Consider the following 15,953-nt stretch of genomic DNA (forward strand, 5'->3'; position numbering starts at 1 on the left):
GCCAAGCGGAGCTAGGTATGGCCATGTGGGTTAGGGCAGTTCAGGTGTGCCCAGACGAAGTCGGGTGTGACTATATGTGGTTAAGCTTGGTATGCAGACCCCTCTGCAGTGGATGCAAATCACAACACCTCCCTGGGCCACAGTGGGTCATAGGTGGGCTCTGCCATGTACTGCTGCAAGTCAGAGAGAGCCTGGCACCATCTTACAGGGTAGTGTGACAACAGCCACCAAAATTTAAAGTGGACGTGCTACCCTTTGGCCAGCAATTCCACTTCAAGAATCTGTCAGGTGTACATAACTGCACATCTGTACAAAGCTTGGTTCATGGACACTGCTTGCAGCACCATTTGCAACAACAAGACCCCAGAGGAGCCTAGATGCCCATCAGTGGGAACCAGCCAGTGACCATATTGGAAAATTATCCTACTTTAGAAAATGGTGATCATATATGGAATGATTTCTGATAAATTAACTGAAAGAAGCAAGATGCAGAACAGACTAGACAGAAAATGGTCATCTGTGATTTTTAAAAATAGATACATGTATGTATGTATGGGGACAAAAATTCCAGAAGGATGCGTCAGAGATGGTTAAAAATGTCTGCTCAGGAAAAAAAAAGTCTGCTCAGAGTGGGGAACAGGAGGTGGGCAGAGGCCTAATTTTCACTGACTTCCCCTTAGTACTGTGAACATTTTAAACCACAAATAAGCCAGTTAAATGAATAAATAAAAACACATCAAAAGATTATCCAGTTTAGAAAAGGAAGCCATCTGCTAAAACTTCAGGTCAAACACATTCACACAGCAGCAGACTCCAAGGCAGCTGATCCTACCGAGTTTGTAGCTCCAGGGACCTTTTCTTTCCAGTTATGATGAATGTGTGGGCTGCACCTGACTTGACAATATCCTGCACCTAAAGGAACACAACCAAGGACAAAGCAAAAACAAAAACATGTGTCACTTAGCAGGTCCTGGACTGTGGACTCACACTGTCACTCAGACTGGGAGGGTTTTCCCTGAGAAGGGGGCAGAGGTGACCCAGTGGGTCTGCACGGAAGGTGTCCAGCTTAGGGTCATGGTTGCTGTGGGTGACTGTATGAGTCAGTCCACGGGGCAGGGTGGACCACTGCCCTGCTGAGGCAGGGCTACGACCACTCATCCACTGTTCTTGGAACTGTGCCGGCCAAGTGTGTCTGTTCTCGGGGTTTCCCAGGACCCCAAGAACCACAAAGGTAACCCCAGACACTCCTGACATACAGGATGGAAATCTTAGAAGAGCCAGGAGGATCCCCACGTCTCTGCAGGGGTTTCTGAGGCCCCATGGGCAGGTACCTTGGATCCAGGGGCATCTGCAACAAGGAGCCATCCTTAATCTCCTAGACTCCTTATTCCCTCAGCCCTTGGCTGGATGTGGCCCACAGGCAGGCTACTATCAGAAGGTTTTTTTTTTTTTTGTATCATTAGCAAATCTTTACTTTTCAGAATAACTAAGTACTTTGCTTTAGCCAGCATTTTTGGAGTGCCTGTTGTATTCAAAGTACTCCCCCACAGGAGAAGGGGCACTGATTCCAGCTCCAGTAGCCCCATAGCATAAGACACAGATGGACTCAAGGAAGAGGGCCAGCAAGGACAACAGGCTGTCTGGATTTGGGGTATAGATGTCAGCAGAACCTCATTCAGGTTCCAGATTGGTGCAGGAGTGGAGGGACCATAGGACCAAGGACCAAAGAACAGACAGGATGGGCACCCCATCTGTATTCACCTCAAGCTTCACTTAGAGCCTGTAAAGGGGGCCCTGAGTGCTGGGGACAGGAGACAGCCTGGTCCTGCCATGGCCCTTCAGCCTGCCAACACGAAGCCTACACGTGCTGGCAGGTAGGCCAGGTGGAGGGGCCAGGATCCTGCCCACTCAATCCAGGTTGCCAGGACAAGGAGCCCTCAGAGATGTTCCCGCACGCCTGGATCAGGACAGAAGCAAGGCTCAGAGAAGCAGGCAGATGACCAGTTGCATAGCGGTAAGTGGCTAGAGCCCTGTGTCCCTACACCTGCTCTGTGCTCTCCCAGGAGGACAGATTGCGTGGGAGGGGCTCACCCACCTGGAGGCCGGAAATGTCCATCTTCTCCCGGACACTGAACTTCTGGCCCATAAGCCGCAGTTTGGGCACACAGTAAAGGATCATGCTGTTGAACTGCGATAGGGACGGGCAGGCACGCGATGAAGGGCGTCTGACCCCAGAGAGGAGCACCCTAGGGAGGAGGTGGGGCGTGGCCCTGGCGGTGGTGGACAGGGCTGGGTGGGGCTGGGATGGATGTGGGCGTGGCGAGGGCATGCTAGGGGGAGGGCTGAGGGTGTGGCTTAGAGTCTGGGCGTGGCTTTGCCGCTGGTTGGGTCTGGGCTGAGTGAGGGTGTGGCTGAGTGACCAGGTGGGCCAGGACTCTGCATCTGCGCTGGGCAAGGCGCGGCAGGGTTGTGGCTCTGCAGCTGGGTTGGGCTGGAGTAGGCAGGGCTGGTGTGATTGGATGGGGGCTCACCAGGAAGAGGTGGCGGTCCTGGGTGGTGCCATTCTTGGCGGACAGCTTCTGGATGTGGCCCTCCTTGATCAGCTCGTTCGCAGGGTTGACGATGTCTTCCTCCCCACCCAGTCTCTCGTACACCTCCAAAAGCTTGTGCATTTTCTCCTACGAGAGACACGGGGCTCAGGCAGCTGCACAGCCACAGGGACTGGAGGCCTGCTAGGGCTGAGGACCCAGAGATGAGTGGAACCCTGCCCTGCAAGTGTGGACCAGAACCAAGATGAGACCATGAGCCTGTGTACAACCGGATGTGAGGGAAAACACGAGTGACACTCAAGTTGGGCACTGAATAGAAGTTCACCTCGCATGTTAATAATTACTATTCAATTATAACAGCAGCTAGCACCATTGCTATGTGCCCTGCCCTGTTCTACACATAGTGTATTTAATACACATGGTGTATTTAACCTAATTCTAGCATGGGTTCTATGAGGCAGATCCCATTATTATCCTCAACCTGTAGACAGAGAAACTGAGACACAGAGAAATTAAGTAAGTTGCTGGAGGTGCTTCAGCTAGAGAACTGGGACTGGCTCTCTTGGCCTCCACACTGCATGCCAGTGCCTTCTATGGGGAGGCAGTGAAGGCCTTTGGGTCAGAGGAGATATGCTGGGCCCCTCTTGTGTTTTAGCCTTACTGGGTTTCCTGCTCCACCCTCAGATGGCCCAGGGCCATGATAAGACCAGACCTCTGCCTATCCTCAGGTCATCTCCCTCTGGCCTCAAGACTGGGTTGTGTGGTCATATGATCAACCAGCTCCCCTGGGGTATGAGGGGAGAGGATAGGCAGTCCATTGTTCCAGCTCTGGGATGAGAGGCACCTAAGCCAGGAATGAAGGAATGAACACAGCAAAAGGCAGAGCTGAGCCTAAGGACCCTTAACCCAGCATCATGGAGAGTGGATCCACCATGCTACAGCAGCCACTGCCCTTGGATCTGACCAGTCTTAGCCCGCATGCCCTGGAAGCAGGCTGGTTTAGTTGGCCCTTCTGTCTCTGGTATGGAAACAGGTGGTAGATATGGGCATGGAAGCAGAAAGGGGACCCCAGCATAGAGATTAAGAAGGAGCAGACAAGGCAGGCATGCAGATGGCATGTTGGAGAGCTTGTGTGTGTACCTGGGAGGAAATGGCAGGTCAGGAGGGTTCTGAACAGGGAGTGACAAAATAAGCAACCCAGAGAAGGCTCTGGGCAGAGAAAGGTGGATCAGAGTCCAGGGAGACTGGAGGTGGGGAGGGTGCAGTGGTGGTCCAAGATGGGGAGATTACGGATAGATAGGTGGACGCATGAAGAGGCTCCTATGAGCACGCACTGATAAACCGTCCCCTGCACCTGAGAAGGGCCCCCAGACTATCACAGAGGCCTCACCAGACTTGGAGTGAGAACTGCCACATGGTGAATATGTTATAGTGTGATGGGAGTCCATCCCATGCCCCTCAGAGATGTAGGCCCACAGCGGCTCCTGCAAAGGTCCACGGGCTCTATGTGATCTCATGACCTTGGAGTTCCATGAAGCAGCTCTTTCTCCTCCATTAGATTTAGTATTGGGGAGAAAAAGACAGGAAATTAGATTTAAAAGGATCTAGAGTGAAATGTTGCCTGTTTTGGTTGCTGTGGGTACCCCCAATGCAGATCCAATCCTGGGGAAAGTCAGGTAGGAGGACATAGGACATGGATCACACATAACAAGAGCTGCTCCAAAACAGGCTGCCCATCTCTCATTTCTCGCTGTTGAGAGATGTGTGGTCAAAGAAATATTTCCCTTTCTTTCTCATCTCAAAAAACAGCAATACCCATGTGAAAGTAAATAGGTCCCAGGACTGAGGGAACCAGGGCTGCATAGAGACTGTGGCAGGCTGGAGGGCCAGCTCACTGAGAAGATACCTCACCACATCCCAGGTTGAAGTGTGGCCCTGGGGCTTTCAGTTTTCCAGTAAAGCCAAGAATCTGGATTCTCCTGTGAAGTGCCCTGATCTAAAATTCTGAGTAAGGACTTAGAAATTCTTACACCATGTCCAGGCAGTGTGCAGGCCAAACAAGGGCTGTGATGAAATAATGCCAGCTGGGTCAAAAGGTGTTGGTATGAGCTAGGAGGCCTCCCCATCTGCAGACCCCATTGCTCAGAGGTGTTAGATCAACAAGAGGACACCTTCGGGCTGTACTTGGAGATGAGGCCTTTGGTAGATGATTAAGTTTAGATGAGATCATGGTCATGGGGTGGGGAGGGGATCATGATGAGATTAGAGCCCTAATAAGAGAGACACCAGAGAACTTGCTGTTTCTTTTTGCCATATGAGGACAGCGAGAAGGTGGCTGTCTACAAGCCAGGAATCAAATCCATCAGCACCTTGATCTTGGGCTTCCAGCCTCCAGAGTGGTTAGAGTAAATGTCTGCTGTTTAAGCTGTCTAGTCTACAATACTTTGTTATAGCAGCCCCAGCTGACAGAGCTTGAATGAATGAATGAACAATCAAACGAGTGATGCGAACATTGAGATCTAACATTGGACTGTACCAGGTCTTGTTCTGAGCACTTTATGTAGAGTGATTTGATCCCCACAATCCCCAATGAGACAAGTTTTGTCAGTGACCTCATTTTACAGATGGGGAAACTGAGGCACAGGGTACTGTATAACTTACTAGCAATCATCAAGCTAGTAAGGGGCAGGCCTGTATAGTTCTCAGCAGAGCCTCTGTCTTCCTGGGGGCAGGTGGGTGAGTGTGCATACTGATGATGCTTCACCCACCCTGTGCTTGCCCTGCCCTAAACTGCTGGTTCCTCAGGCATCTTCTGGGAATGCTCACACTCACCATTTTCCGAATGGCAGCATTGGAGTGGTTGGCAGCTGTGGAGATGAGCTCCAAGGACCCTGCAGAAAGATGACAGAATCTAGCTACAGGGCACCTGGTGGCTCCACACAGGTCCTTACCCCATGAAGCTGAGTGCCAGACTCTGCCCTGCTCCTGTCCTTTCCCATGTCTGTACCAGGTGCTCATGAGAACTGGCCCAGGGTGGGGCAGTGCAAGCTTGCAGACATGTCCCATTTGCTGGGGGTCTGCCAAGGCTGGTGTTCCATTCCCCTGTGTAGATCCTGCCCCATGCTGCCCACCAGCCTCTGCCCATGCACAGGCGCAGCCTTGCCAGCTCCACAAGGTCCTCCATGAGCCCTAAGCTCTGCCAGCACTTAGCAGTTCCCTCCACAAGAATATCATCCTCTCCTCACACTGCAATGGAGGTTTTCCCTTCCACTCAGTCACTTCCTGTTTAGGGGTCAGTTGGAACTCTTTCCTTCTCTCTGTCTCTGTCTGTCTCTATCTTTCTGTCTGTCTGTCTCTCTCAATGTGGGTTTTCAGCAGGAGCCCCAACTCCCACCGCCCAGGCCAGCTCACTCTCTGCATCCTTCCAGTCTGGGGCGTCCTCTGGGAGCCTCTTCAGATAGTCCGTGAGCAGCAGCTCATAGCGAGGGACCCTCTGCACGGGCTCCAGCATGTGGTGCTGCAGTGTCAGGTTTCCGCACATCTCCTGCTTCTGTGGGGTAGATAGAGGAGGAGTGGGGCACCCATGGGCAGGCATGTGGCTCCCAGGCACACTCCACGCTTCCAGCTTTTGCAGCCCCCAGAAGGCTGCCTGGAGTACCCACAATCGACTGACCGCAGGCCGCATCTTACACAGAGGAAACAGGCTTGGAGAGGTTGAACAATGGAGTGAGGAGATGCACCCCAGGCAGGCCTGCTCTAGACCCAGCGCTGGCACTTTTATATACATCCTCCTTGGAGACTGTTCTATGCGGACAGCTGGGAGGCCCAGCTGTAAGTGAGCGGGTGAGGGTGTAGGGGTTGCAGGTAAAAGGGGAGAAAGGAGCACTTGGAATCAGAGCTATCCTCTCTGGGGAGAGTGGGGGATGCTGAGAGATGCAGGCAGATCCAGGACTCTATACTAAGAAATCATGAGTGATCTGATTACAGTGGGATCTGGGGAAAACCCAGAAAATTATCAAGGGGCCACCCCAGATATGAACCTGTCCTTCAAAGCCTTAGCACAGAGGGCTCAGTGCCCATTAACTCTCCAGGGTACGGTGAGGAATGTAGGTGCACATATACATGTGTATGTACACATGTGCACATATGTTACATATATGCATATATGCATGTGGGTGCAGGTGGCTCATACTTGAAATATTTTTAAAAGAATTATTTTATTTAAAATTGGTGAATGTGGCCAATTAAAACCCTCAGATTTTGTATGGAAAACAAAATCATATAGTTAAAAAATAAAACATCAATGGGGAAAAATAATTTGCAACACATTTGACAGTTAACAGCTAACATTCTTAACATGTAAAATCCACATGAATTAGTGGAAAGAAAAAGAAATTTAAAGAAAAGAAAAAGACCAACAGGGCAGTAGACAACAGCAACCAGAGCTGTGAAGAGTCTGTTTGCAGAAAAAGAGAAAGAAAAGATTGATGCAACATTTTCCTAAGTGTTTGCACCAGCCACTGAGGGATGCTCTGGAGGGAGACTGGCATTTGGATCCTGGTCCTATTGAATAATAGTTTGTGATGACACGGTCACACAAACTTTTTGAGCCACAGTTTCCTCTTCCATGAAATGAAAATGATGATTTGTCTCTTGGAGTTATTTTAAAGATCAAAGCATTAATAGAGCATCTGGACACATCCCACAATTTTACTGATTTCCTCCATGTTGAAACACAAATCCATCACTGTGACCATGAAGCAGAGGTGGGGCCACCTACCTGGATGCTTTGGACAATGTCTTTAAATACCAGTGAGCGCTGGGTCCAGGTGCTCACCAGCTCCATAGCCCGGTCGAAGTTCTTGACATATTCACCATACATCTTGAGGAACGGGGCCAGCTTCTGCAGAATGTCTCCAAGTCGGGGGTTCACATCCCTTCACCAGGGAATGAGATCATCACACACATAGCTCCAGTGAAGGGCCAGGGTGGGACAGGAACTTCACAGGGAACTATAAGACAATGGCCTGACTCCCAAGTCTGTGTGATGGTGGGCAAACTGGTCACCCTCTCTAAGCCTTACTTTCCTCTCCTATATCACATGGGATAGAAAACAGTGTGTTGCCTACAGGATCATGTGAAGTACTTCAACAGTGCAGTCACAGAACCATTGCTCAAAACCAGGAGCTGTTAGTAATAGTGGAACCACTTGATGAGCCAGTTATCAAAGAGAACCAAGAAAACCCTATTATACTTCTATATGAGCAACGATTAGAAACAATATGATGATCTAATTCTGGCAATATCTTGGGAAAGCAGCACTGTGTAATAATGAATGATTTGGACAAGGATTTAGAAATAAATTTAAAAGAACCAAAAATATATTAATATATTAGACTTTAGAACTGTGGGGGGTTTATCCTAAAGAAATAATCCAAAACAAGAAAAAAAGGCACAGGCAAAAAGTCATCCTCTGCAGCATTACTAGGAACAGGCTTTAAAGGCAGAGGGGAAACCCATGGACTCTTGCACCATTATTACACAAGGAGTGTCTGTGTACTGACAGTCTCTTCGGGGCCTTGAAGGGGAAAGTCATTTCTAGCAGGTGTGCACTGCATATCCAGCCCTGAGCTTTAACCTCATGGCCTTGTACACAGTATAACCTGCTCTGCAAGTGGAGCGTATCCTTCTAAATATTTACAAATTGACCTGGATGCTTGCTGAGCCTTGCAGGTGCAGGGACACCCCCCAGTCAAGCCCCTGGCCTCTGACCTCTGTGTTCGCTCTGGCCTGGCTCTAGCTTAGAGAATGGACTCTTGGGGACATCACAGGCCTTGCAGCTGAGCTGTCCCTCTGCTGCAAATAAATGGAAGTAGCAAGAGGGACAGAGGGACAGCCCTCTGGGGACACTCATGAGAGAGAAAAACATCTTATTTTTTAAAGCAGAGGTGCAGTATATACTAGGAGGGAAAATAAACCCATAAGCATGGTCTATTCACTGGTGTTTGCAGATGTCAAACCTCACTTAAATTCCACAAAGCCCTGGTTTGGTGGTTTTAGTTGTTAAGTCATGTCTGACTCTTGTGACCCCATGGACTGTAGCCCACCAGGCTTCTCTGTCCATGAGATTTCCCAGACAAGAATACTGGAGTGTTTTGCCATTTCCTTCTCCAGGGGATCTTTCTGACCTATCAATCACATCCACATCTCATGCACTGCAGTCTCCTGAATTGCAGGCAGATTTTTCACTGTCTGAGCCACCAGTGAAGCCCAGACAATTCTACTTACAGTAGCACCTGCTCAATGTGCTCAGTCACATCTGACTCTTTTGTGACCCTGTGGACTATAGCCTGCCAGGCTCCTCTGTCCATGGAATTCTCAAGGCAAGAATACTGGAGTGGGTAGCCAATCCCTTCTCCAGGGGACCTTCCCGACCCAGGGATTGACCCGGAGCCTCCTGCATTGCAGGCAAATTCTTTACAGCTGAGCCATCAGGGAAGTCCTGAAGGGAATGGCAACCCACTCCAGGATTCTTGCCTGGGGAATTCCATGGACAGAGCAGCCTGGTGGGCTACAGACCATGGGTTTGCAAACAGCTGGACACAACTGGGCAACCAACAAAGCCCTGAGCAGGTATTAAATTCTCTAACATAGCTCAGTCGGTAAAAATCTGCCTGCAATGCAGAAGACCCGGGTTCAGTTCCTGGGTTGGGAATATCTCCTGGAGAAGGAAATGGCAATCCACTCCAGTATTCTTGCCTGGAAAATCCCATGGATAGAGGAGCCTGGTGGGCTACAGTCCAAGAGTCGGACATAACTCAGCGACTAAACCACCACCACCAATTTGCAGTTGAAGAAGCTAAAACACTGAGAGGCCATGGGGTCAGGGTTGGCCCAGGACCCTGCAAAAGAGAGCCTAGGACCGTAGGAGACAGGTTTCCCAGGTAGCTCCTGGTTTGGGGGCATGCAAACCCCAGATTTAAAGGGAATATACAACAAAACACTGCACCAGGATCACCATGACCTTCAACCTCCAAAGGCACAGGAACCAAACTCCCGGGGAAATGTCAGCCCCTCCACTTTCCCAGGCACCCTGAGTTGCACTTACCACTCATTCGTGATCCGCGCCTGCAGCTCAGGCAGGAGGAAATGCCCATGGAAGCGATAGATGGAGGAGATGTTAGAGAAGATGCCTGTGGTGACTTCTGAAGGGATCCCTGCTTCTGTCAGCTGGGTGCAGAAAACCTAGGCATGGAGAAGCCCTTGCAGTGGTCACTAAATGTGGGTCACTGCACATGGTTAAAGCATGCTTCTGCTACAGACATGGGAGCTCAGGAGAGGCTGCCATTGCCTTATGTTTTCTTAATGAAACTTCTGCTTCATCAAACTGCCTTAAAGAACCTTATGGTCTTAAAGCAAGCTTACTGATGGCCAAGAATTGGGAGTGAGGCAGGGACAGTCCCCTCTAGACTGAGACAGACCATCTTTCTTCCATCTGCCTTTCATGGGAAATGGATGGTCCGGATTTCCTTTCTCTGTTTTGTAAGCTACAAACAGAAGCAGCACCTGTCAAAGCCTGGTTTCTATTGGAGTTTTACTTCCTGTGCTCATAAACCCCATGTTGCCAGGTGAAGAGGGAGAATGCCACCCACTGTCATAGGGCATTTACCTGCCCAGGTAATTTAACTGCCATGAAGAAAAATCCCCAAGGTGACTAGACAAGACCTTTGCCCCAGAGCCACAAGTTGTGAAAGCAAAAACTAAAAATTTCTGGAGGAGATTTAAATATGTCCAAGTTTTAGTATTCATGTCAGGCATATTCCAACTGCAAGGCCTAGCCAATGCTAAGATAGAAAGTTTGCCTCTGAAACTGCCCATTGAAACTCTGGAAGTAGACAAAACCAGGCTCCAAGTCGGGAGGGTTACCTGGTCTAGCAGGTGCAGCCGCTTCACATAGGTCTCCTCCGTGTGCAGGAGCTCCTGGGCAATGTGGAGCAACTTCTGAGGCTCAGAGCACTGTGAAGAGAAGAGCTGTAACTCACCTAGGGAAGGTGAGTTTGGGGGAGGCAGCACTGACACTGCATACCGGGGATTACCACAGGCCCCCAAAGATCAGAGGAAACTGCTGGAACTGGGATGTGAGGCTCAGTTCTCACAGATGGAATTTCCAGGGAGGTTTCTGGGGGAGACAGAATAGTTTTTACCAATCCCCTCAAATTTTCTGTAGCCAAGGGAAAACTCTATCCTCCCAGGGCTTTGACTGCACAGCAGCTACAGTAGCCACATCAAAATATACTGTGGAATGACATCATCAATATGGCAAATTAGAAAGCTACAAGCCCTCCCAATAGACACATGTAAAGATGCTCAGCATCATTAATTGTTACAGAGAAGCAAATCAAAACTATAATGAGGGTATCACCTCACACTGGTCAGAGTGGTCATCAGTCATTAAAAAGTCTACAAACTCCAACTAATAAAAATAAATGAAAAAAAAAAAGGCTACAAATAAGAATATTAGAGAGGGTGTAGAGAAAAGGGTACTCTCCTACACTGTTGGTGGGGATATAAGTTGATGTAGCCAATATGGAGTTTCCTCAAAAAACTAAAAATAGTGTTGCCATATGATCTTATAATCCCACTCCTGGGCATATGTCCAGAGAAAACTATAATTAAAAAGGTACACATACCCCAGTGTTTATTGCAGCACTGTTTATAATAGCTAAGACACAGAGACAACCTAAATGTTTGTCAACAAATAAATGGATAAAGAAGATGTGGTACGTATATACTAGGGAATATTACTCAGCTACTAAAAAGAATGAAATAATGCCATTTGCAGCAACATGGACTAGATATTATCATACTAAGGGAAGTAAGTCGGACAGAGAAAGACCATGCGATGTCATTTATATGCTTAGTTAGTTGTGTCTGACTCTTCGCAGCCTTATGGACTGTAGCCCATGAGGCTTCTCTGTCCTTGAGGATTCTCCAGGCAAGAATACTGGAGTGGGTTGCCATGCCCTCCTCCAGATATTGCTTATATGTGGAATATAAAATATGACACAAATGAACTTGTCTATGAAACAAAAACAGATTCACAGATATAGTGAACAGACTTGTGATTGCCAAGAAGGGTGAGGTGTAGGAGGGATGAACTGGGAGTTTGGGATTAGCAAATGCAAACTACTACTTATAGAATGGATAAACAACAAGGTTTTAGTGTATAGCATAGGGAACTACATCCAATATCCTGTGATAAACCATAATGGAAAACATTAAAAAGAATGTGTGTATATATATATATACATATATATAACTGTATAACTGAATCACTTTACAGTAAAAATTAACATAACATTGGAAATCAGCTATGCTTCAAGAAAATAAATTTACAAAAAAGAAAGCTCCAGGCCCTCCTTCTCCTACATAGACATGGAGTTAATAATATACAAATAAGAATACCTCTGTAAAATCTCAAGACAGCTGAGAAACTATGGCTTCCAAGACATTTTAAAACTAAGAAGAGATTCTATCAAGCAGAGAATGAAAACTGGTGCGTTTGGAACACCCTTTTATGTTCCTCCCCCAAACAAAATAGCATGGCACAACTGGTAGGAACTCCCCCTCCCCATGATACTCCTCCCTCAGGATGAAAACAAAGGAGTGAACTGTACATGCAGTGTTCTGTCTCATCTGGAAGTTGCCTGAGGGATGGTTTCTGTCTTGCCAGACTTGGAATGCTATCATGACCAGTGCCAGAGTTTGAAAGACACTGAAAACAGAGGCAAGAAGCATGTTAGAGCTGATGATCTGCAGGCAGATGCCAGAGGAGCAAGAGATCAGGCAAAGTTTACTAAGTTTTAGAACTTCTAGCCTGTAAGATTTTTCCCTGCACAAAGCCAGCATGTGAAGACTGGAGAGGTGGTTGTTTTTCAGATGCCCAAATTCCAACAAAATATTACAAAGAAATAGGGAAACATGGTGTGATTAAAGGAACAAAATAAAATTCCAGAAACCAACCCTAAAGAAGCTTAGATCTATGAGCTGCCTATAAAAAAATATTAAATACCTGTCATATAGATGCTTAATGAGCTTAAAAAAAAAAAAGGAACACAAATAGACAGGTGAAATCAGGAAAGTGATGCATGAACTAAATGAAAATATCATTAAAGAGATAGAAACTATAAAAAAGAGCCAAACAGAAATTCTAGAGCTGAAAATTTCAATAACTAGACTAAAAAATTCAATCTAGGTCATTTGAAATTATTAAGTCAGAGAAACAAAAAGGGAAACAATGAAGAAAAGCAAAGAGAGCCTCAGAAGTTTATGGAATACTATCAAATTGACCATATATGCATTATGAGAATCCCAGAAGAAGAGTGAAAGGAGCAGAGAGTTTACTTGATGAATTATTGGCTGAAAATGTCTCCCAAATGAAACGGACATACAAATTCAAGAATCTCGTGGAACTCCAAGTAGGACAAATCCAAAGAACCACACTGGGACCTATTATTGAAAAAGGTGGGGAGGGGGGCAGTGGGATACTATATTTAAAGTGCTGAAGAAAAAAAAACAACAACTGTCAACCAAGAAAACCTTATTCAACAAAGTGGTTCTTCAAAAATGAAGAATAAAGACTTTCCCTTATAAACAAAAGATAAACAGTTCATTATCACTGGACTTACTATACAAGAAATGCTGAAGGAAGTCAAGTCCTTTAAGTTGTGAAAAGATGGTAGATAGCAACATGAAGTTATATAAGGATATAAAGCTCTTCAATAAAAATAAATGCATGAACAAATATAGTAACCTATACTATCATAATTTTTGGTACAAAATAACACAAAAAGACAAAAACATTTAAAAACTATAAATCTATGTGAAAGGGCATACTGTACATATAAACATGTGATTTGTGATATCACATAGATCATCTGATAGGGACAGCTGAAAAGCAGAGTTTTTGTTTACCATTGAAATAAGTTTTTACTAGCTTAAAATACAATGTTATAACTTTAAATATTTTATGTAATTGCAATAGGAAAAATATATAGAATATACGCAAGGGGCAATGAGAAGGGAATCAAGGCATATTATTACCAAAAAATTAGATAAAAGAGGAAAGCAGTAAGTGAGGGACAAAAAAGTTACAAAACATATAGAAAACAGTGAAAAAGGCAATACTGAGTTCTTCCATATCAGTAGTTTCTTTAAATGTAAATGATTTAAACTCCCCAATCAAAAGATATGAATTGGTTGAACAGATTTTAAAAAAAAAAAAATAGCGTTCAGTTATATGCTACCCACAAAAGACTCGGTCTTCCAAGGTGGCTCAGTGGTAAAGAATCAACCTGCCAAAGCAGCAGATGCAGGAGATGAGAGTTTGATCCCTTGGTTGGAAAGATCTCCTGGAGGAGGAAATAGCAACCCACTCCAGTATTCTTGCCTGGAAAATTCCATGGACAGAGGAACCTGGCAGGCTACAGTCCATGGAGTCACAAAGAGTCAAACATAACTGAGTGACTGAGCACACTCACTTTAGACTTAAGGATATACTCGCTTTAGTGAGCATAAAAAGAGAAGAAGAGAAGTATAAAAAGAGAAGAAACTCACTTTAGACTTAAGGATATACATCGGCTGTAAGTGAAAAATGTAAAAAGATATTTCATGGAAATGGTCAACAAATAGATCAGGAGTGGCCTACTTACATCAGACAAAATGGACTTTAAATAAAAAACCTTACACAATACAAAGACATTATATAATGATAAAAGGACCAATTCACCAAGAAGATATAAAAAGTATAAATATGCATCAAACCTCATGGTGGTGGTGGTTTACTTGCTAAGTCATGTCCGACTCTTGCAACCCCATGGACTGTAGCCTACTAGGCTCCTCTCTCCATGGGAATTCTCCAGGCAAGAATACTGGAGTGGGTTGCCATTTCCTCCTCCAGGGGATCTTCCCAACCCAGGACTCGAACCTGGGTCTCCTGCATTGTAGGCAGGTTTTTTACCTCATAGCACCTAAATATATAAAGCAAACTTCAACAGATTAGAAGAAAGAAGCTGATTACAACAAAATAACAGTAGGAGACTTCAGTATTCTACTTTCAATACTGGATAGGACATGCAAAATATCAATAAAGAAGCAAGGGATTTGAACAAGTGTCTGAACCTAACAGACACGTATAGAGCTCTCTATCTAATAATGGCAGAACATACATTCTTCTCAAGTGCACATGAAAACCCTCAAGATCAGACCATGTGTTAGGCCACAAAACAAACATTAACAAATTGAAGAAGAATGAAATTATATGAAATATTTTTTCCAATCACACCAGAATGGAACTAGCAATCAATAGCACAGGAAAACCTGGAAAATCCACAGATTTCTGGAAATTAGATGGTACGCTCTTTAACAGCAGTCGAAGAAGTCACAAAGGAAATTAGAAAATAGCTTGAGACAAATGAAAATGAAAACACAACATATCAAAACTTACAGAATGTGGTTAAAGCAGTGCTAAGAGGGTCATTTATAGTTGTAAATGTGTACGTGTATAAGGAGGAAAGATCTCAAATCAACAACCTAACTTTGTACCTCAAGATTAGAAAAATAACACACTAAACACAAAGAAGTCGGGAGGAAGGAACTAACAGATTAGAGCAGAGATAAACGACACAGAGAGTAGAAATACAGTAAAAAAAAAAAAAAAACCAACAGAACTAAGAGTTGTTTTTTGAAAAGATCAACAAAATTGACAAACCAAAAAAATGAGAGAGAAATCAAATAAATAAAATGAAAGAGGAAACATTACAACCGATACCACAGAATACAAGGAATCATAGAGACAGACAATTACATGCCAACAGTTGAATAAGCTAGAAGACATAGATAAATTCCTAGAAACACAACCTACCAAGACTGAATCATGAAGAAATAGAAAATATGCACAGACCAATAACAAATAAGGAGGTTAAATAAACAATAAAGAAACTTCCCAACAAAGAAAAGCCCAGGACCAGATGGTTTCACTGGGAAATTAGCACCAATTGTTCTCAAATTTTTCCAAAAAATTCAAAGAATGAGGAACACTGCCTAACTCATTCTACGAGACCAATATTATCTTAATACCAAAGCTTTGGGGCCTTGCTGACTCTGGAGATACTGTCCCTCCCAGTGTACACTGATTCCTAGAGATATAAAGGATTCCCCAGCAAGACAAATAGTGTGTTTCAAGTGCAAACCAACCCATCCAGAGCCCACAGCCAACAACCTTCTTTCCTGAATCACACAGGGCCAGGTGTGAGGTATCCAGGGATAGCCCCTGTACGTAGAGCCCACTGAAATTATTCAGACTGGCCAAGCTTAAGCCTACTTACTCCGTGTCACCCATCCATC

The 15,953-nt window shown here is 45.5% G+C and overlaps 1 protein-coding gene across 3 annotated transcripts in view; it reads right to left on the reverse strand.

Annotated features, from left to right (window-relative positions):
- The window catches only part of FGD3 (FYVE, RhoGEF and PH domain containing 3), a 61,853-nt gene that overhangs the window by 13,735 nt on the left and 32,165 nt on the right, over nt 1-15,953 (reverse strand). For all 3 annotated transcript variants that reach the window (XM_070459449.1, XM_020915653.2, XM_020915650.2), the window contains exons 4-11: nt 10,476-10,565; nt 9,658-9,794; nt 7,330-7,486; nt 5,961-6,099; nt 5,382-5,440; nt 2,532-2,678; nt 2,096-2,188; nt 833-912 (exon numbers count right to left, since the gene is read on the reverse strand). In XM_070459449.1, coding sequence (XP_070315550.1) covers nt 833-912; nt 2,096-2,188; nt 2,532-2,678; nt 5,382-5,440; nt 5,961-6,099; nt 7,330-7,486; nt 9,658-9,794; nt 10,476-10,565 — 902 coding nt within the window. The remainder of the gene's footprint in view (nt 1-832; nt 913-2,095; nt 2,189-2,531; nt 2,679-5,381; nt 5,441-5,960; nt 6,100-7,329; nt 7,487-9,657; nt 9,795-10,475; nt 10,566-15,953) is intronic.

This window comes from Odocoileus virginianus, chromosome 31 (genome assembly GCF_023699985.2).
Source record: "Odocoileus virginianus isolate 20LAN1187 ecotype Illinois chromosome 31, Ovbor_1.2, whole genome shotgun sequence".
In the NCBI taxonomy this organism is placed as follows: domain Eukaryota; kingdom Metazoa; phylum Chordata; class Mammalia; order Artiodactyla; family Cervidae; genus Odocoileus; species Odocoileus virginianus.